Source organism: Mustelus asterias, chromosome 10 (assembly GCF_964213995.1).
Source record: "Mustelus asterias chromosome 10, sMusAst1.hap1.1, whole genome shotgun sequence".
In the NCBI taxonomy this organism is placed as follows: domain Eukaryota; kingdom Metazoa; phylum Chordata; class Chondrichthyes; order Carcharhiniformes; family Triakidae; genus Mustelus; species Mustelus asterias.
In genome coordinates this window covers 53,197,490-53,219,048 of record NC_135810.1, presented here as the reverse complement: position 1 = coordinate 53,219,048, position 21,559 = coordinate 53,197,490, and the positions used below count along the sequence as shown (strand labels likewise).

Here is a 21,559-nt window from a genome sequence, read left to right as displayed (position 1 = left end):
ATTCCTTCGCAAATGCACAAAAGTAAAGATGGTAGCAAAGACACAACACCGAGCAAAACAGCTGAAGTGGCCATTTTGTTCAACTTCAAACAAGAGTATACAGATAAACTTAATATGTGCTTCGGAAAAATGTGTCTAGAAATTAACATGCATTGTTTACCAGAAATAGTAAAAGAATCTTATAAAAAAAATTATCCTTCCATGTCAAAGAAGCTATTAAGGAAGATTATTGCACCTGGTGATGTATATAAAAAGCCACGTTCATTATATATAGCGTTTATTGAGCAGAGTGCAGTTGATCGTTTGGAGCTGAACCTAAAGCATAAACGCATTTGCTATCTCTGGGGACTTGTAACCCTAAATGATAAATCATTGGAAATGATGATCGCTGAAGTGCCACCTATGCCTCCAGCAATCGAGTCAAGTGGAGCTAAAATAGAACAAGTGGGTAGGGAAACAACATTCATTGATCGCAAAGTGAGAGACAACTTTGAAAGATATGTTATGCAGAAAAAACTCCAGAAAACCTGGGGATTACCATTAGATGTTCAGATATCAGAAGAAGCATTTATTCCACTTGCTCCAAAGCTAATCCCATCCCAGTTAAAACAAGAGCCTGCTTTTTCAGTCGTAGTTATTTCACCCGAGCTGCCATTTCTTCGTAATGAGCATAAGAAAATATTGGAGATGAATACAAAGAAAAAGATGGTCAATTACAGATGGGGTCTTCCTAATCTTATCCAATCCTCTTTGAATAAGTTTATAACTACTGTTCCAGATGCATGCTGCAACATTAATGTGGGCAATAAAGAAAACAAAATGTTTCTTCACAACACGTTGACAGCAATCAGAAGGGGGAAATCATCAGCGCTACAATATGAAAAGAATAACAAAAGCAAGAAAACTAAAAAAATGGATGAGAAATTTTCACTTGCGAACTTCAAACCAGAATTGAAAGACAAACTTGAAATTTGTTTAACAAAGCTGTCTCTAGAGATTAAGACCGGGTGCTTACCTAAAATGTTAAAGGAATTTTATAAAAATAGCTATCCTTCGCAATCGAGGCAATCTTTGCCAAAGCTCATAGCACTTGGTAAAGGACTAAAAAAGCCAAGACCGCATTGTTTACCATTTATTGAACAGAATGCTGTTAATCACTTGGAGATGAATTTAAAGCACAAACTGATTACCCATCTATGTAAATTTCCAAATCTTTATCAAGAATCAATTGAAATAATGATGTCTAAAGGTCCATCTGAACCTCTAATCATCAAGAGAAGTACAGCTCTAGTATACCCTGTTGGTAAAGAAACAAGGTTCGTTGATGATAAAGTTAGAGACAGACTGGAATGGCACATTACACAGAAGAAACTTCAAAATGGTAATTGGGGATTACCATTACTTATTCAGAAATCACAAGAAACATTTATTCCACCGGCTCCAAAGCTAATTCCTTCGGAGCTAAAACCACCGCCTGGTTTTCCTTTGGTTTTTGTTTCACCTGAAATGGTTTTCTTAATCTCAGAACATAGAAAAAGACTTGAGCTGAATACAAGAAAAAGAATCCTAAATTACAAGTGGGGCCTCCCCAGTGCTATTCAATCGTCTTTAAGTAATTTCCTAGCTTCTCCTATGCTGCAATCTGAAGTGTTGGAAAAAGGCAAAATATCTTCCAGCAATAGTCAAATGGAAGATGTACAAGTAGATGCCTCAATTAACACATTTTTACAGACGAAGAAAATAAAACTGTCTTCAAAACAGAGTCAGAAATATAGCAGTAATCTGAAACCTTGCAATGTAGAAGAGATACGGCTTTCCCCTATACTCAACCAAGAAAGTAAGAACAAGGTAGAAATATGTTTGATAAAACAGTGCCTTGAAATTAAAAATAGTGGTCTTCCAGAAATAGTGAATGAGATGGATAAAGCCACCTACCCTTCAATGTCAAAAAAGCCTTTTTCAAAACCAGTTGCCTCTGGCAAAAGATTTAGAAAGCCAAGATTGTCATACATATCTTTTATTGAACAGGATGCTGTTAATCATTTAGAACTGAACTTAAAGCACAAATTGCTTACCCATCTCTGGGGATATACAACCCAATATGAACAATCGATAGCAATTATGATTCCAAAAGTACCACCGGAGCCTCCAGTGATCAAAGCAAATGGAGTCCAAATAGAATTTGTGGGTCAGGAAACAACCTTCATTGACAATAAAACTAAGGACTTAATAGAATGGCACATAACACAGAAGAAACTTCAGCACAACTGGGATTTTCCACTCCATGTTCGAAGATCACAAGAAAACTTTATTCCACCTGCCCCAAAATTAATTCCATCACAGTTAAAACAAGAGGTTTTTTTGGTGAAGATCTGTGTGCCGGTTGAACGGCCCTTCCTTAGTAATGGACACCGGAAAATACTAGAAAGGAATACAAGAAAAAGAATTATAAGTTGCACATGCGACATTCCGAAGATCATTCAGTTATCTGTAAAGAATTTTATACCTGTTGTCCCAAAAACAGAAGATTTAATTCTACAGCCACAAGATGCGGCAATGCCCATTTTCATTGTGCCTACTTCAGACAGTATTATCCAATTAAGAAAATTGCCTTTATCAAAGTATCAAAAAAGCACAGAAGTGGAAAAAAATATCGAGGTATTTTCTTCTGATAATCACGGCGTTACATGTAGAGGTTCTATAGATTTCTGCTTAATAAAGCAGTGTTTAGAAATTAAAACAGAGCACCTACCTGAACTGGTAATGAATACCTACAGTGCTCTCAATGCTCAGACATCAAAGAAGATTTTGCCTAAAGCTATTTTACCTGGCATAGGTTTTAAAAAACAAAGATCAACATATATGCCTTTTATTGAACAAAAAGCAATTGATCGTTTGGAATTGAATTTAATGCACAAACAGATTACACATCAGTGGGGATTTCCAACTCCCTATAAAGGATCATTGGAAATGATGATTCCAGTGGTACCAGCATTGCCTCCAATAATCAAAGCCAGTGGAGCTCAAATAGAGCCTGTGGGTATGGAAAACAACTTCCTTTACAAGAAAATAAGAGACAAGCTCGAACTGCACATAACACAGAAGAAACTTCAGTACAATTGGGGCTTACCTTTGCACATTCAAAGATCGCTAGAAGTCTTAATTCCACCTGCTCCAAAACTTATTCTAACCCAGTTAAATTCCCAGCTTGATAGTGCAATAGCTGTTGCTCCTTTTGAACCGGCATTTGTTACTGACGAACATAGGCAAACCCTGAATCAAAATATAAAGAAAAGGATCATAAATCAAAATTGGGGTCTTCCAAAAGTTATTAACTCATCTTTAAAGCAGTTTATGGGTCCTACTCCATATGATGAAAGCTTCGTCCAACAATCAGAAAATGTTAAAGAAAGCAGCACAGTATTCAATAGTGCCAATTTGGGTAGAAGTTATGAAATATTTTCTCGGGGCACAACCTTGCGACTGAAAGGAGGAAAATTAGGTTCACAATTTGGAACAGACGAAATGCACATAAATAAAGTGAAAGAGATAGCTGCCAATGTTATCCTTAGATTAAAGTCTGACAAAAACCTTGATATGAGTGTGCTAAGGCAGTGTCTGGAAATTAAAACTGAATGCTTGCCTAAACTGGTAGAAGAGTTCTACAAATGTACCTATCCTTCAGTGTCAAAGAAATCTTTACCAAAGCTTATTGCACCTGGGAAGGGAATTAAAAAATCAAGAATCAGGTATATACCTTTTACTGAACAAGATGATATTGATCAGATAGAAATGAACTTGAAGCACAGGCAACTTTTGTATCTCTGGGGACTTGAAACACAGTATGAAAAGTCAGTAGAAATGATGATTCCCAAGGGACCACCCATTCCTCCATCAATTAAGGCTAGTAGATTTCAAATTAAATCTGTACCTGGACAAACTTCTTTTTCTGATGAAACCAGCAACTTTCTAGAATGGCATATTTTGCAGAAAAAGCTTCAGTGTCCTTGGGGTTTCCCATCACATGTTCAAAGATCAGCAGAAGCATTTATTCCACCAGCTCCGAAGCTGATTTTAGCCCGGCTCAATCCAGGGTTTCATGTTGAAATAGTTATTGTTCCAATCGAGTTAGAATTCATGAATGATCAGCTGAAAAAGGCACTGGAAGTTAATATAAAGAAAAGGATTGTAAATCACGTATGGGGCATTCCCAGGCTTGTTGAGGCATCTTTAAATGAATTTATGGCACCTCCTCCACCTATAAGGGATTTTGTAGAACAATTTAAAATTAAAAAACAGCATAGAATGAAGTCCAGAAAGAAAGGCTTATCAAATGCTGATAAAACAGTTTCTTCTTCGTGCACATCTCTTCTGAACAAAGAACAAAATAATACTTCATACTATGGAAGTTTGAAGGGAAGTGTCCAAATGAAAAAGAGAGAAAGGAGGAAGTCTACTCTTACTGAACTTGTACCAGAATGTAGTAATAAGTTAAATATGTGTGTGATAAAACAAAGTCTATCTATTAAACTGGATTGTCTTCCTGAACTGGTGAAGGAATTGTACAAACAAAGTTATCCTCCAGCATTGAAGAAATCATTACCAAAGCTGAGAACACATGTTGAAGGATTTAAGAGAACAAGATTACCATATATTCTGTTTGCTGAACAGGATATCATTCATCACTTAGGTACAAACTTAAAGCACAAACAGATTAATAACCTTTGGGGCATTGCAACTACATTTGACAAGTCAGTAGAAATGATGATTCCTAAAGCACCATCTTTGCTTCCAGCAATCAAACCAAGTGAAGCTAAAATAGAGCACATAGGTATGGAATTAGCCTTTCAGTCTACTGAAACCATTGAAATCCTGGAATGGCACATCACAGCAAAAAGATTTCAATCCCATTGGGGCATACCATTGCATATCCAAAGATCAATAGACAAGTTCATTCCATCACCTCCAAAACTGGTTCTGTCCCAATTTAGCCAGTATCTTGATATTGATATTGCTGTTTCTGTAAATGAGCTAATATTCCTAAGTGAGGAATTTAAGGAAGCATTGGAAATAAATACAAACAACCGGATCATAAATCACAGACAGGGTCTTCCCAATATTATCCAGGCCTCATTTAAGAGCTTTATAACTCCTTTTCCATCAGTAAAGGATTTCATGCCACTGGTACAGACTGGAGAAGGAAGTACAACAGCACTGAATAGATCTGAACTGAGCAAAATTGATACAGATGTATCTGCTAAACAGAGGTTATGTGCAAGCACAGTTTCTTCACCAAATTGTAAAGATGGTAAAGGCAGTGTAAATAGCATGGAAACATTTCCAGTCAATCCAAACTTGGAACCTAAAGATGAAGTGGATACAGATATGACAAAGCAATCTTTGGAACTGCAATCAGTGCACAGATGTTCTTACACAAGTAAACGTTTGCTGAAGCTAAATACCCCTTATAGAAGATTCAAAAAACAAAACCGAAAGAGTAAATGGAGTGATGATTGTCTTGAATTAGAGTGTTCCATAGCCTCACCCAGTTATAGGCCAAAATGCATGAAAACTGTGGGCTCTTCAACTTGGACAACAGATCCGAAATTGGCTGATTTGACATATAAACCAGTGACTATTGTGGGACTGTCTTTAGGTCCAACAATGATGGGAGCAAATGCACCTTTATCCCCCATGACTGTGCAGGAGGATTTCAACATTTATCTGAAACAAAACATGGGTTCCGTTTTATTGCCACGTCTCATTCCTTCTGCTGATTGTGAAGAAACCTCATCGAAAAGTGCAAGAGAGATTGGGAATGATGTGTCCTGTTCAGAACAATTGACTGAGGAAGCAAAAAGTCATATTCAACAAGGTGAAGAACATGGATATGTTAAAATAATTGCAGGAGCTATTGTTAAAAATCAGAATGAAGAAGAAAAGGTGCAAGTTGATCTATCGGAAATAATTTGTGCACAGCGATCACCTACAAGACCTTGTGACACCTTGCAAGAGAGAATAATGATTACATCTCAAGATCCTGATGATGGAAACTACTTGTGTGTTTCTGATGAGGAAGTCTATGATGATTATTATGAAAACTTCAATAAATCATACCATACTTCCAGAACCCATGTTGCGAAGAAAAAGTCCAAGAAAACTTTTCAAAGTCGGTATTCAAATCAAACAAAGCCAGATAAAACTTTGGTGAATTCAAAGAGTAAATTTTCCAAGCCAGACTGTCAGAGATCAAGAATATTTAAACATGAAGAAGGGAGAAAACCTGAGTTATGTAACCAAAGCACTCTTTTTGTTAGCCCAACTGAAGAACTGTGTTGGTCAGACACAGACCAAAAGGAGAAATGTTCCTCTTACTCCTCATATTGTGACCAACCAGAAAGTCCAATGTCAACAAGAGAAATTTCTCACAGTTGTAGACATGATGAAAGGTCCCCACAAAGTTCCACATCTCATAATCCAGGATGTCAGCAAGTATTGTCGCATGAGGATTCTCCATTTGCAACAAATGAAGACTGTGAAGGTACAGTGTAAGATGATGTTTTTGTCAGACAGTTGAATGATATAAACATGTACAATTGACTTATTTTTTTTACTTTCAAAGTTTGTATAAGTAAAATGTAATTTAAGATATTTAGTTGTGAGCATCCTAAATTAACTAAAATTGGTAGACATTTGATGTTGTCCTAATTTGGAACTATGATATGGATAGCTTTATGTTGTAAGTGTTAAGAATTGGGGAAAATTAAGATTAAGAGATGAAATTGGAATATAATAAAAGGGAATTGATAAGGGCACCTGTTTGAAGGAATGTTTTGATGGGGAAATTAGCATCAACTATGTGACTGGGGGAAACAATGGGGTGTAGAAGAGGTGACTTCACAGTGGAAAGATAAGGGAATTGGCACTGTCAGAGGGTAAGAATGACACATCCATAACACAATAACTGGAGAAAGGCAGCAGTTACTGTTCACAGCCACACCCTTTAAAAACAGAGATGAGGAGGAATTTCTTCAGCCAGAGAGTGGTGAATCTGTGGAACTCTTTGCCGCAGAGGGCTGTGGAGGTCAGGTCATTGAGTGTCTTTAAGACAGCGATAGATAGGTTCTTGATTAATAAGGGGATCGGGGTTATGGGGAAAAGGCAGGAGAATGGGGATGAGAAAAAAATCGGCCATGATTGAATGGCGGAGCAGACTCGATGGGCCGAGTGGCCTAATTCTGCTCCTATGTCTTATTCTATCTTCATTAGAATAGTTAATACAGCTTGCACCGATTTCTGGTGTGGAGCTGAGAGGTCCGGAAATCTGGCGGCCGGACACTCGTAGAGGCCATGGCACCCAGTGGGGAACCTGCTAAATGGCCTCCACGTGAGTCTCTCGGCAGCGCAGCGGGCTGGGAGAATTGCCCACCCCTTCTCCTGGAGTCCTGAGTACACTTTTGGTCTCCTTACCAAAGAAAGGGAATACTGCCCCAGAGGGATTGCAGTGATGATTCGACCGGCTGATTCCTGGGAATCAGGATTGTCCTATAGGAAAGATTAAGTAGCCTATATTCCCTTACAGTTTCGAAAAGTGAGAGATGATCTCATTGAAACATGTAAAATTCTTAAAGGGCTTGAAAGGTCATTGCTGGGAAGATGTTTCTCTGGCTGGAGAGCATAGAACAAGAGGTCACAGTCTTAGAATAAGGGAATGGCAATTTTGGACAAAGATGAAAAATATTTACTCAAAGAGTTTGTATCTTTAGAAACTCCACCTGAGAAGGCTGTGGATGATTGTTGGTTGAATAAATTCAAGTGAGAGATCTTGGATACCAAAGAGTTAAGGGATATGGGATACTCACTGAAGTTGTTTAAAATCTCTCCTGTTAAACTTACAGGTCATATACAATCAATGCATGATTACACTAACAAGGAAGAACTAAATAAATGTCTGTATAACTTCAACTAATAGGTAGACATTGATCTTACCAGTACTTAAGTGATGAGGATGACTTTCATAGTTGGCATGCGTATCAGATTTCTTATCACACACCACCCTCTTTGGTATTTAGTTGCTGTCTCTTCATTATAACCTTCAGGTCTCCTGTACCACTGGGTCTCCTTCTGGGTCTGTCTCAAAGGCACTGATCATGTTACCATTCTCTGCCTTGGGAAACCACAGTTCCGATGATTTCCATATTGTCTCCTTTTACCATCGAATTTCAGTGCTAATTTTCACATTCTAAGATATTCTATTCTCTATTGGTACACTAGCTCTCTGGAGAGACATTTGTTTGTGTTACATCACTTCTTACAGCACTCAATGTCCGAGTGAATCTATGCAAGTCTATCACGCCACATATGTTAATTTACTGGAGCAGGCATTGCCACACCTGCATTGCATTCTTTTATTATGTCAATGAATTTCTAACTCTTCAGGACTTACTTTCTAAATTATCAATCTGATGTATCATTGCTGCATATTTTATTTATTTTACGATCTAAGGCACCCAATCTAAATTTATTTCTTATCCTGTAGTGTACTTTCAGGATAATAAAAAATGCCCCCAATGACTATGCATGTACTGATGTTGTATTCTTGAGCTTTACTTTCGAGAAAGGTCGCAGATAACATCACTGAATTGTATTGAATCAATACATCTCAGTTTAACATCTCATCCGAAAGACGATTGAGTAATTACTTGCACCATATCTTATAGTGTTTGCACCTTAACCCCTTAACCTCTCTTTAAGCCATTGAATGTAATGTCGAACAGAATTAATTTGATGGCATCAATAACATGAATGAAAACTATAGCACCTTTAGAAACCAAGTCATGCAGACTGTACATTATTTTGAATGGCACAGAACTTGATAACAGATACAGATTGCATCATAGATTTGAGTTCATACTTAATTTATATTTTTCTGTTTTAGTCTATTACCGATGTGAGAGTCCAGTGGTATTTCACACAGTACACGAGGAAGAATAAAACAAGAAAACGTGAAACGGGTAATGTATGTGTAATATTCAGTTTTTAATAGCCATTTATTACTTGCCAGAGTGAAATCCTAATAACATGGAAAATTGTTTTCTTGAATTGCAGGTTCATCAGCAGGATTTCACAAGACAGGACATCGATGAAGTAAATGAATATCTTTTTGCCTGCTGATATGATTTCATATCATCACGTGTAACATTTCACTTGCTTCAATAAACATCAAAATGGCAAAGTGAATCATTCCTGATCGCCTTGTAGATCATTGCAAAAATAATTTGAAAAGAGATTGTGAATGCGAAATAGTGACAGTCAGTCTTGAAACATTCACATACCAGCAACTTTAAATTTCACATAGGGTGGAATTTTACACTCTTGCTGACAAATTTGCAAGGGGACATTGATGATGGGGGTTGTTAAATCCAACTTGTAGTCTGCCTACATGGTCCCTCGTAATCATAATTATGTGAGGAGAGTGGGGGTTGATATATATGCTGGATCATGCCCCTTTAAGAGAATGGGTCAGGTGACCTGGAACTCAAGCTCCACCCTGGATGGTGCTTGCCTAGGCAGAATGTGCTACGATGAAGATTATTGTCATAAACTGTTCCACTCACTCCCACTCACCTGACGAAGGAGCAGTGCTCCGAAAGCTAGTGGCGTTTGCTACCAAATAAACCTGTTGGACTTTAACCTGGTGATGTTAGACTCCTTACTGTGTTCTTCCATTGAGCCAATGTCTAATCCAATTTACTACCTCTCCATGTATCCCTAGCGACTGAACCTTCCTGACTAAACTCCCATGCGGGGCCTTGTCAAAGGCCTTACTGAAGTCCATGTCGACGACATCCACTGCCTTCCCTTCATCTACTTTCCTCGTAGTCTCCTTGAAAACCTCTAATAGATTGGTTAAACATGACCTACCGCGCACAAAGCCATGTTGACTCTCCCTAATAAGTCCCTGTCTATCCAAATATTTGTAGATCCTATCTCTTAATACTCCTTCCAATAATTTACCTACCACTGACGTCAAACTTACCGGACTATAATTTCCCGCATTACTTTTTGATCCTTTTTTAAAGAACGGAACAACATGAGCTATTCTCCAATCATCCGGCACCTCACCCGTGGATACCGACATTTTAAATATATCTGCCAGGGCCACTGCAATTTCAACACTAGTCTCGTTGAAGGTCCGAGGGAATACCCTGTGCGGTCCTGGGGATTTATAGAACATAGAAAAGCTACAGCACAAACAGGCCCTTCAGCCCACAAGTTGCGCCGAACAATTTCCTTACCTTCGAGGCTCATCTATATCCCTCTATCTTACTAACCTCCATGAACCTATCCAAAAGTCTCTTGAAAGACTCAATCGAATCCGCTTTCACCACCACTACCGGCAGCCGATTCCACGCACCCACCACCCTCTGAGTGAAAAACTTACCCCTAACATCTCCTCTATACCTACTCCCCAGCACCCTAAACTTGTGGCCTCTCGTGACAACCATTTCAGCACTGGGTAAAAGCCTGTGAGAATCCACTCTATCAATACCTCTCAACATCTTATACACCTCTATCAGGTCACCTCTCATCCTTTGCCTCTCCAAGGAGAATAGACCTAGCTCTCTCAACCTATCCTCATAAGGCATACCACTTAATCCCGGCAACATCCTCGTAAATCTCCTCTGCACCCGTTCTATGGCTTCCACATCCTCTCTGTAATGAGGCGACCAGAACTGGGCACAGTACTCCAGGTGGGGTCTGACCAGGATCCTATACAGCTGCAGCATTATCTCCCGATTTCTAAACTCAATTCCTCTTGATGAAGGCCAGTATTCCATACGCCTTCTTAACCACAGCCTCTACCTGCGACGCCGCTTTGAGCGTCCTATGAACCCAGACCCCAAGATCCCCCTGTTCTTCCACACTGCCAAGCGTCTTACCCTTAATATATTCTTCCATCCTATTCGACCTGCCAAAATGAACCACCACACACTTATCTGGGTTGAAGTCCATCTGCCACTTCTCCGCCCAGTCTTGCATCTTATCTATGTGTCGTTGCAACTGCTGGCATCTCTCTGCACTATCCACAACACCTCCAACCTTTGTGTCATCAGCAAACTTGCCAACCCACTTCCACTTCCTCATCCAGGCCATTTATAAAAATCACAAAGAGCAAGGGTCCCTTAACAGATCCCTGGGGCACCCCACTGGTGATCGATCTCCACTCTGAAAAAGACCCATCTACAACCACGCTTTGCCTTCTGTGGGCAAGCCAGTTCTGAATCCACAAAGCAACGTCCCCTTGTATCCCATGCCCCTTCACTTTCTCCATAAGCCTTGCATGAGGCACCTTATCAAACGCCTTACTGAAATCCATATAAACCACTTCTACCGCTCTTCCCCCGTCTAAGTGTCCAGTCACATCTTCAAAAAGCTCAAATCAGACTCGTAAGGCATGATCTGCCTCGGACAAAGCCGTGCTGGCTACTTCTGATCATACTATTTCTTTCCAAATGTTCATAAATCCTGCCTCTCAGGATCTTCTCCATCAACTTACCTGCCACTGAGGTTAGACTCACCGGTCTATAATTTCCTGGGCTATCTCTTCTCCCTTTCTTGAATAACGGAACCACATCCGCCATCCTCCAATCCTCTGGAACCTCTCCCGTCTCCATTGACGATGCAAAGATCATCGCCTGAGGATCAGCAATCTCTTCCCTCGCCTCCCACAGTAACCTGGGGTACATCCCACCCAGTCCTGGCGATTTATCTCACTTGATGCTTTTCAACAGCTCCAACACATCCTCTTTCCTAATGCCCACATGCTCAATCTTCTCAGTCCACTGCAAGTCTGCGCTGCAACTACCAAGATCCTTTTCCACTGTGAATACTGAAGCAAAGTATTCATTGAGTACCTCTGCTATTTCAACCGGTTCAATACAGACTTTCCCACCGTCACATTTGATATGTCCTACTCCTTCACATCTTATCCTCTTACTCTTCACATACTTGCAGAATGCCTTGGGGTTTTCCTTTATCCTGTCTGCCAAGGCCTTCTCATGTCCCCTCCTGGCTCTTCTAATTTCCTTCTTTAGTTCCTTCCTACTCGTCGTATACTCTTCTAGATTTCGAACATTACCTAGCTCCCTGAACCTTTTGTAGGCTTTTCTTTTCTTCCTGGCTAAATCCGTTACAGCTTTCGTGCACCGCGGTTCCTGTAACCTCCCATAACTCCCCTGTCGCACTGGAACATTGCCGTGCAGAGCTCCAGACAAATTTTCCTTGAAAATTTGCCACATTTCTTCCGTACATTTCTCTGAGAAAACCTCCTTCCAATTTATGCCTCTAATTTCCTGCCTAATCGCATCATAGTTGCCCTTACTCCAGATAAACACTTTCCTAGCTCGGCTGATCCTATCTCCCTCTAATGCGAGTGTAAAAGAGATAGAGTTATGATCACTATCCCCAAAATGCTCTCCCATTGATAGATCTGACACCTGCCCAGGTTCATTCCCTAATATCAAATCAAGCACAGCCTCTCCTCTTGTAGGCTTATCCACTTACAGTGTCAGGGAGCTCTCCTGAACACACCTAACAAACTCCTCTCCATCTAAACCCCTTACCCTAGGGATATTCCAATCGATATTTGGGAAATTAAAATCTCCCATCACAACCACTCTGTTATTATCACATCTCTCCAGAATCTGCTTCCCAATCTGCTCCTCCACATCTCTGCTACTATTGGGCGGCCTATAGAAAACACCCAGTAAAATTACCGACCCCTTCCTGTTCCTAACCTCCACTCACAGAGATTCCGTAGACAGTCCTTCCGTGGCAACCATCTTTTCTACAGCTGTGACACTATCCCTGATCAACATTGCCACTCCCCCACCTTTTTTGCATCCTTCCCTGTCCCTCCTGAAACATCTGAAACCCGGCACTTGAAGTACCCAGTCCTGACCCTGAGATAACCAAGTCTCTGTAATGGCCACCACATCACACTTCCAAGCAGCGATCCACACTCTGAGTTCATCCATTTTGTTCACTATACTCCTTGTGTTAAAATAAACACACGTCAACCCTTCGGTCTGAGAGCTCCCCTTCCCCTTCACCTGCCTATCCTCCCTCTCACACTGCCGACCAGCCCCTCTTACTTTTACTCTAACCTCCTCTCTCCCAGTCACCACATTTTGATTCCCACCCCCCAACCATTCTAGTTTAAACCGTCCCCAGTAACCTTAGCAAACCTTCCCGCCAGAATATTGGTCCCCCTGGGATTGAAGTGAAACCCGTCCTTTTTGTACAGGTCGCACCTGCCCCTAAAGAGGTCCCAATGATCCAGGAACCTGAATCCCTGCCCCCTGCTCCAATCCCTCAGCCACTCATTCATCCTCCACCTTATTCCGTTCCTTCCCTCACTGTCTCGTGGCACAGGTAGCAATCCTGAGATTACGACCTTCGTGTTCCTTTTACTTAACTTCCCACCTAACTCCCGATATTCTCTTTTCATAACCCCTTCCCCTTTCCTGCCTACGTCGGCAGTACCAGTATGCACCACAACCTCTGGCTCCTCTCCCTCCCACTTAAGGATTTCTTGAACCCTGTCGGAAACATCCTTGATCCCGGCTCCAGGGAGGCAAACCATCATCTGCGTTTCTCGACTTCTTCCACAGAAACGCCTGTCTGACCCCCTCACTGTGGAGTCCCCACTCGCCTTCCGACTCCTTTCCTTTCCTTTTTTTGCTACAGGGCTGGACTCCGCACAGGAGGCACGACCACTGCTGCTTCTCCCAAGTGGGCTGTCGCCCCCAACAGTACTCAAACAAGAGTACTTATTCTTAAGGGGCACAACCACTGGGGTACTCTGATCCACCTGACTCTTCTCTTTCCTAACTGTGACCCACTCGCCTGATCCTTGTGGCCCCGGTGTTACCACCTGTATATAACTCCTATCTATCACCTCCTTGTTTTCCATGACCAGATGAATGTCCTCGAGCTGCAGCTCCAGTTCCCTAACTCGGTCCCTTAGGAGCCACAGCTCAATACACCTCGCGCAGATATGTACCTCTGGGAGGTTAGGCGACTCCACGACCTCCCACATCCGGCACTGAGCACAGCAAGCTGGCTTCACATTCATATTTCCCTTTTTCCTCAGAATCCGCAGGGGAAGAAATAAGAGTTAAACGTTGCAGGGGGGGACCTACCCTGCCTCTGCCTGTTTACGCTGAAGCCCGCTGAGCCAAAGCCTTTCAGCTCTCATTCTGCTCCCTTCTCACTCCACTGCCCGCTCTCAACGTTGCCCACTGTATACTGCAGCTTGCTTTTTAAACCTCCTGCACGCTTAAAAAAAAACTAAATTCCTTCCCAGGTCGCCCTGCGGGCAGCCTACTTCCGCTTTTCAAATCTAAACTCCTAAAACGACAAACCCCGCGAAAAAGTAAGTTAAAATAATCAATTTCTTACCCCTTTAGCTGAACACACAAATCGCTCCTCTCTTCTTTGCTCCTGTCGAACTCCTCCCCTTTAATCTGTATAGGTTCCATGACTTGTTTGCCTTATTTCCGTAGATTCCATGCCAGTTTCCTTAGTAAATACAGATGCAAAAAACCCATTTAATATCTCCTCCATTTCTTTTGGTTCCATACATAGCCGACCACTCTGATCTTCAAGAGCACCAATTTTATCCCTTACTATCCTTTTGCTCTTAAAATACCTGTAGAAGCTCTCAGGATTATCCTTCACCTTGTCTGCCAAAACAACCTCATGTCTTCTTTTTGTCCTCCTGATTTCTTTCTTAAGTAGTTTCTTGCACTTTTTATACTCCTCAAGCATCTTATTTGTTCCTTATTGCCGATACATGTCATACATCTCTCTCTTCTTCTTTATCAGAGTTCCAATATCCCTCGAGAACCAAGGTTCCTTATTCTTATTCACTTTGCCAGATTGGCATTGCCCAGGTGCCAGGGTGGCACTGCTCAAGGGGCACATCCCTTGCCCTTGGCCTCCCTGGGGAGCTCTGTGGCCTCCAGTTCCACTGGCGAGGCGAAGTTGACTGCTCCCCTTTCATGGGGAGCATGTCTATTCCTCGCCGACACGAACCTTTCCTGGCGAGGTCATAATGGCAGTAGAACCCGGACGATTGAGCACCGGACTCGCTAAGCAGATGTTGAACAGCATTTAAATAAATTTAAATACATTAACTTGCTTCTCCTCCATTTCTGGCGAGAGGTTGACCGCGCCGGAAATCCGGCGCTCGTAAAATGGCAACGGGCGCGCAAACTGGTGGCAATCGCACTAATCACTTTACCCCCCACTGTACCGCGTCCAAAAACGGGCACAACGGGTAAAATCACCCCGTCAGGAACAACCTGGAGCCCCAGTTCTCCCTCCACCTTTTGCACTTTCTTCAACAGCATCTCCAGAGAGCACCTTCGACTGACAGCCAAGCAGCACAGCATCTCCAGCTCCTTGTATCTCGTGACACGTACCATCGGACTGACCAGACCCACCAGATCACCCGGTGAGATGACCCGAAGTCCAGAACCAGCCTTGGACGAGAGGGGAAGCCCAAATGGACAAACTGCAGATCCTGAAACATCAGCCAAAAAGACCGAGGAACAGCCTTATTGAACAGGTATTACCAGTCTTTTCAGACAAATAGTTTAAATATATTAATAGGGATCTTTGGATAGGGTGCAGCACACTGTTTACTCAGAGATTTAAGACTATTTACTGAAGAGTCCTGTAAAAAGAGTGATAGTTTTATAATTTAATTAAGTACAATAGTAGAGTCTGATAAATATTGGGCGGTATTTTACCATTTTTTGCGCAAGTGCTGGGCGGACTTGAAACATGGAGAATTTCAGATCTGTCTTTTGAGCTCGTTGTTCGCGTCTGATCCTCGCTGCAGAAGCCTGTGGGCAGGGATTAACATGCCCAAAACCCTGCAGCTTCAATCAGAGTCTCCAACTGCGCACGCACAAAAAACAAATAATGCTGCTCCCCTGCCAGATCCCTCCCGGGCTGGATAATGCCTCCCCTGGCCCACACGGACATTGGAACCCCCCCCAACATTACTGACCCCCTTACTGCCCGCCACCCAGACAGATCACGCCCATCCCCCCAGTGATCGCAGACAGAGTGGCAGTGGACCCTCTCATCCCCCCACCGATCACAGGCAGAGTGACAGCGACTCCACCCCCCCGCCCCCCTCCCCCCCGCCCCCCCCCCCCCCGCCCCCCCTCCGACCTTGGACCCTCCTGCACAAGGCCCCCATCTCCCCATGATCCCCATGACTCCGATCACTGTATGCCACCTCCCTCTCATCATAGAGGCACAGACCAACATGCACATCAGCACACCTGCAAGTGCTCACTTGCTTTCCCATCAAGCTAACAAGCAAACTGAATTTAACTTGCTGGAATACTCTCCCAAACTGTCTGCAGCTGATCTGCCCTAACAAGGCTCCAAAAAACCCCAAGGATGGACAGGCAGGCAGACAGTGCAGGAACAAGTGGCAAAGTCAGCGCCCAGATTCACTGAGGGCGACCTCAGCAGGTTGCTGAATGCTGCAGTGGCAGCAGCCAGCAGGAGGCAAACCCAGGGGAGCTGACGGGAAAGCAGCCTGGGAGGCAGTTTCTGCCTCAGTGCCATGGCACTGGCCCCCAGAACTGCGAAGCAGTGTCACAAAAAGGTCAATGACCTCATCCGGGCAGCAAGGGTGAGTGGTTAACCCCATCTAACATCTTTCCCCAAATTGCCCCCAGATCCTCCTATCCCCAGCACCCTGCATGCTTCCAGCCCCTGACCCCAAAGCATCTCCTCCCTCCCCCCCACTCCTAAGAGTACCACTGCGCTTGCCCTCTGAGGACCACCACTTGATACTCTGCAGGAGTCACACCATCATTTATTTCATGGCTCCTATCTCCACAGGAGAAGAATGCCCATAATACTCGTGAAAGGGCGGACAGGGGAAGGTGATCCTGATCACCGGGTCCTCACCTCCTTCGAGGAGTGCGTGCTGGAGCTATCCAGAGAGGAGGACATCCGAGTTGCCAGTGTCAGCATGGACGGGCTGGAGTCGAGAAGTGAACACCTGTCAATCTTCCATTCAATTTAAGTCAATTATAGGGGGCATAGGTTTTGGGTGCAAGGGGCAAGATTTAAAGGAGCTGCATGAAGTATTTTTATTTACACAGAGGGAGGTGGGTGCCTGGGACTCGCTGCCGGGAGAGGTCGTGGAAGCAGATATGATCGTGACCTTTAAGAAATTTTGAAAGAAGTTTGACAAATACTTGAATGGGATGGGTATAGAGGCATATGGTCCCCGGAAGGGTTGGGAGTTACAATTCAGATGGCAACATGGTCGCTGCAGGCTTGGAGGGCCAAAGGGCTTGTTTCTATGCTGTAATTTTCTTTATGCTTTGTTCTCCGTTCAATGGAGAAATGTGAATCAAGTTTTTTGAATCCCAGATTCCTCTCCTTCCCTTGCACTTACCTTGTGTACAGTATTGCAGGAGCAGATCCGGATGCTGCAGAGCCATCTGGAATCGAGGCCCCTACTACAGCTCCAGCCCATCCTGAGACTGACAGCTCCAAAGACTCCTTGGAGGAAGCGGGTGAAGGGACCTCCGAGGGTGGCACCTTTTTGGTGTAGCTTCCACTTCACAACTCACGATTCCAGATACTCTCACATCGGTGGGTCCAGTTAGTGTTGAAGTTTCTGGGTCACTCTCTGGTGAGCACGACACATCTGATAAGGTAAATCGGGTGAAAGAGGGAACGTTCAAGACCTCTGGCATGTGGGGGCCTGCTGGAAGTGAGGACTCAGCTGGCCCCAGGCTTCTCTCTCAGCTGCTGGAGATGCAGCAACAGAGCCAGGGAATGCAGGAGGCGCTGACAGCCACACTGGAAGGACTGCGAGGCTGTTGGGAGGAATCTCAAAGCTTTCAGACGGACTAGCTATTGCCTGTCTTGCGTGGTCCCCAGGCCAACGCTGCAAGGGTGGCATCCGCGGTGGAAAGCCAAGGGCAGGGATTCCTCACCATGAGTGGCAGGCTCCAAGTGATGGCCGAGTCACAACAGATTCCCAGAGGGCCACAGCTGAGGGATTCAATAGGCTTCTCGAGGTTCTGCGGCCCATGGCTGAGAGGTTCGAGAGCTTGCACAAGACCCAGCGGAACAGCACTGAGGCACAGAGGGCAATGGCAGCAGCCCTTGAGAATGTGGCCCAGTCACAGAGGGTCATGGCTGAGGGACTGCAGAGCATGGCCCACTTTCAGAGGGCACTTGCTGCAGCCATTGACAGGTGGGCCCTCGACTCAGGTGGCCATCACAGAGAGCTCGACCACCATGGGCAGAACGTAGGTGGACTCCAGGTTTGGTAGGGCCAGGTGACGCCAGAGCTTCTGGAGCTCACTGCAGAAGCACCATTATCCCATAGAGTGACCCAGGGGCCCACAGGAACCCCAAGGGAAGAGGAAGGGCTGGAGCCTATTCCGGAGCCTTCCAGCCACGAGACTGTGGCTGTGGCTACACCTTCTGACTCCCCCCTTCCTGACACCGGGGCATCTCAGGGGCAGCGGGATGAAGAGGGTGTCACGGGTACATCCCAGACACCTGGAAGGCGGCCAGGCCTTCAAGGTCCAGGCCCTCCAGAGGATGCCCACCAAGCACATCACAGGCCATGGGGCAAGGTAGGCAGCTGGCCCCCTCCACTTCGGATGTACATTCTGGGGAGACACAAAGACATCGTGGTAAGCCACGTAAGGTTAGGAAGTTGTAGTTGCACTGAGATGGCACAGGTGAAGAGCTGCACTGGTTACATAGATTTTTAAGCACCTTACAGTTTTCTGTTCACACGTTTTTCTGTTGGCACTTTTTATTTAGACACTTATTGTAAACAATAAATGTTTTTTCACCACCCACCTGTGACTAATTTGTCTCAGATTTGCTTCGAACGGGGATGCAGTTACCCTGACAGTCGCCGGTGGGATCCTTCATGTTGATGTCAGCTGGGGAGGCCCCTCAATGCTGTGTCACTGAGAAAATGAAGCCATTGGTTCCCCAGAACCCACGAATGATTCCCTCCCCTCCCCCACTCCACCTGCCCCGGGACTCCTGTATGGGGGTTCACTGATCCCTTACTCACTACACAGACGTGGGCCCAGGTGCCAGCATGCATATGGAGCTCAGGTAGGAGTCAGACTAATTTGCACCAGGGCATCATCATCATGGTGCTGAGCGAGTTGATGTCAACCTCCTGCCTGCCAAAGAAACTTGCTAACACAGCATACCCAGGCTCACCACTCTGGTGTTACAATGTTTCAGGAAACAGTAGGATTTGGGGGTGGGGGCAGAATGGAACCCACGAGCAGAAACACAGGCCCCTTGTAAGCGAAGCACCTGGTGATCAGGTCCTCCCTCATCGCCCTCGCATGTCTGAATCTTGCTGCCAGCCCTCCAGCGTCTGGGTGGTGTTACTCGGTGTGGTCCTCCTCCTCTTCCTCCTCCTCCTCCTGCTGGGCAGCCTCCTCCCCAGCGACGCCCGGCGGGTCAGCCTCCACGTCTTCTTCCTCCAGTAAGTCAACTCTCTGCTGCGCCAGGTTGTGAAGGACACAGCACACCACCACGATGGTGGAAGAAATCAGGGGGGCGCTGTATTGTACGGCCCCGCCAGAGTGGTCCAGGCACTGGAACCGCATTTTCAGGAGCGCGATGCACCTCTATTATACAGCGGGTGACAACATGGGCCTCATTACAGCAGGTGTCCACCTCAGTCTCAGGCCTCCGCACCAGTCATCAGTCAAGTCCAAAGCGGGTTACCAATGTCACCCATGAGCCATCCCTGCACCCTGGGCTCCTTCTCAAAGGCCTCCAGTATGTCTGAGCTCCTCAGAATAAAACTGTCATGCACGCTGCCGGGGCTTTTGGTGCAGACGTGCGTGATTTCATCTTGTCACAAACCAATTTAGGGAGTGGAACCCCTTTCTATTGATGAATCATCGTGGATTCCTGACCAGGGCCTTGAGGGCAATGTGGGTGCAGTCTATAGCCCCCTGCATATTGGGCATACCTGCAATGGCCACGAATCCTGCAGCCCAGGGTTCCCGCTGAGCCTGATCCAGGTGAAATTTGACATATTGGCCAACCCGGGCATAAGGGCATTCATGACCTCATTGACACAGGTATGGAGAGCTGATGGTGAAATGCTACATACAACTCCGCTGGGAGTCTGGAAGGAGCCCGTGGCACAACAGTTTAAAGCGGCTGTCAATTTGACAGCCACCGAGAGTGGATGTCCACCCTGCCCCAAGGTACCAGATCCTGCAACAAGTGGCACAGGTGTTGCACTGTCTCCTTTCAGAGCTGGAACGGTCGGTGGCACATGGTGTGCAACATTTGTTCAAACGACACTCATGTGCGGAATTACTGGGATCTTTGAAAGCTATCCCGTTCGTTTCAGGCTGGGTCCTGATGTTCCTGGCTCCACAGTAGTAAAATAAAAATAATATTTGGTCCCTTTTGTGTAGGTGTTACCAATACGTTTTTGGTTAGTCTGCATTGCATGATGTAAATAGGGAGAGCATTGTCAGAGCATACTCCGAACTTAAGTTAAAATTTGCAACCAGAGTCTTGCAGCAGCGCACCATTCCTATTTTCATATTTGAACATACTCCGACTTCAAATTATTGGGCATGCTGTTTTCCCATTTACAGGTAGCTTAAAAATTGCATTCCGGAGAAAGGAGCAGTGATTGCCCCCATAATGTGAAGGAGATGCTGAAGCATATTATTAAAAACAAATGTACTTTCAATGAAATATTGCTTTTAATGAAAGTGTCCACTGTCTGATACATCTGTATAAAATCCACTTGTAAGACATGAAAGTTGAATTATTTTAATTTCTTTAAAGTTGAATTTAATTTCTCAGAAAAATGTATTGTAGAAAAATCTGTAAAGGTCTGCTTTTATACTTTGCTAGAAATATGCACTTTTAGAGTGAACTTCTATGAATATTACAGTTGTTACTCTTAACGTTGCTTTTTAACAGCAAAGCACGAGCCTGGTAAACATTTACAATTATGTGCTGATTAAGAAGCAGTTTTAAATTAACTTATAAATTGACCACAGGAAGATAACTTCTATTTCTAATTCTTGGTAATCACACTGTTGCATAATCACAAAGACTTAATGTAATCACATATAAATTACAACACCGAAACAGGCTATTTGGCCCAACTTTAGAATATGGCATGGCCGATATCAAAGGTGTCATTTACTGCCATCCCTCGTTCTGAGAAAGTGGTAATGGGTTTTCTTCCTGAACTGTTGCAGTCCCTGTAGTAAAGGGACTCCTCGGTGCTATTAAGTAGGAACAGGAAATTTCGAGGATTTGGATCTCGTGACAATGAAAGAACGGTAATTCATATTTTCAAATGGTAGGTAAAATAACATTATAAAAGATATAGCGAGATTAACATGTAATTTAAAGGACCTTATCAGAGTAAAGATAGAGAGCTTTTAATTTTAGAAAGCATGAACTTTGAGGAGATCTT

At 44.0% G+C, this 21,559-nt stretch overlaps 2 protein-coding genes across 3 annotated transcripts in view; one reads left to right on the top strand and one right to left on the bottom strand.

The window, feature by feature from the left end:
• LOC144500022 (uncharacterized) overlaps nt 1–21,559 on the bottom strand; it is a 166,556-nt gene that overhangs the window by 87,032 nt on the left and 57,965 nt on the right. The gene's annotated exons all lie outside the window — the stretch shown is intronic.
• LOC144500021 (uncharacterized) lies at nt 3,706–9,245 on the top strand. Of its 2 annotated transcripts, none has more exons than XM_078222768.1 (3): nt 3,706–6,541; nt 8,939–9,019; nt 9,109–9,245. In XM_078222768.1, the coding sequence occupies exons 1-2, from the start codon at nt 3,793–3,795 to the stop codon at nt 8,992–8,994; spliced, it is 2,805 nt and encodes a 934-aa protein (XP_078078894.1). In that variant the 5' UTR covers nt 3,706–3,792; the 3' UTR covers nt 8,995–9,019; nt 9,109–9,245. The 2 variants fall into 2 exon arrangements, with proteins under 2 accessions (XP_078078894.1, XP_078078895.1); XM_078222769.1 differs by having other exon boundaries at nt 3,780–6,541; nt 8,939–9,014.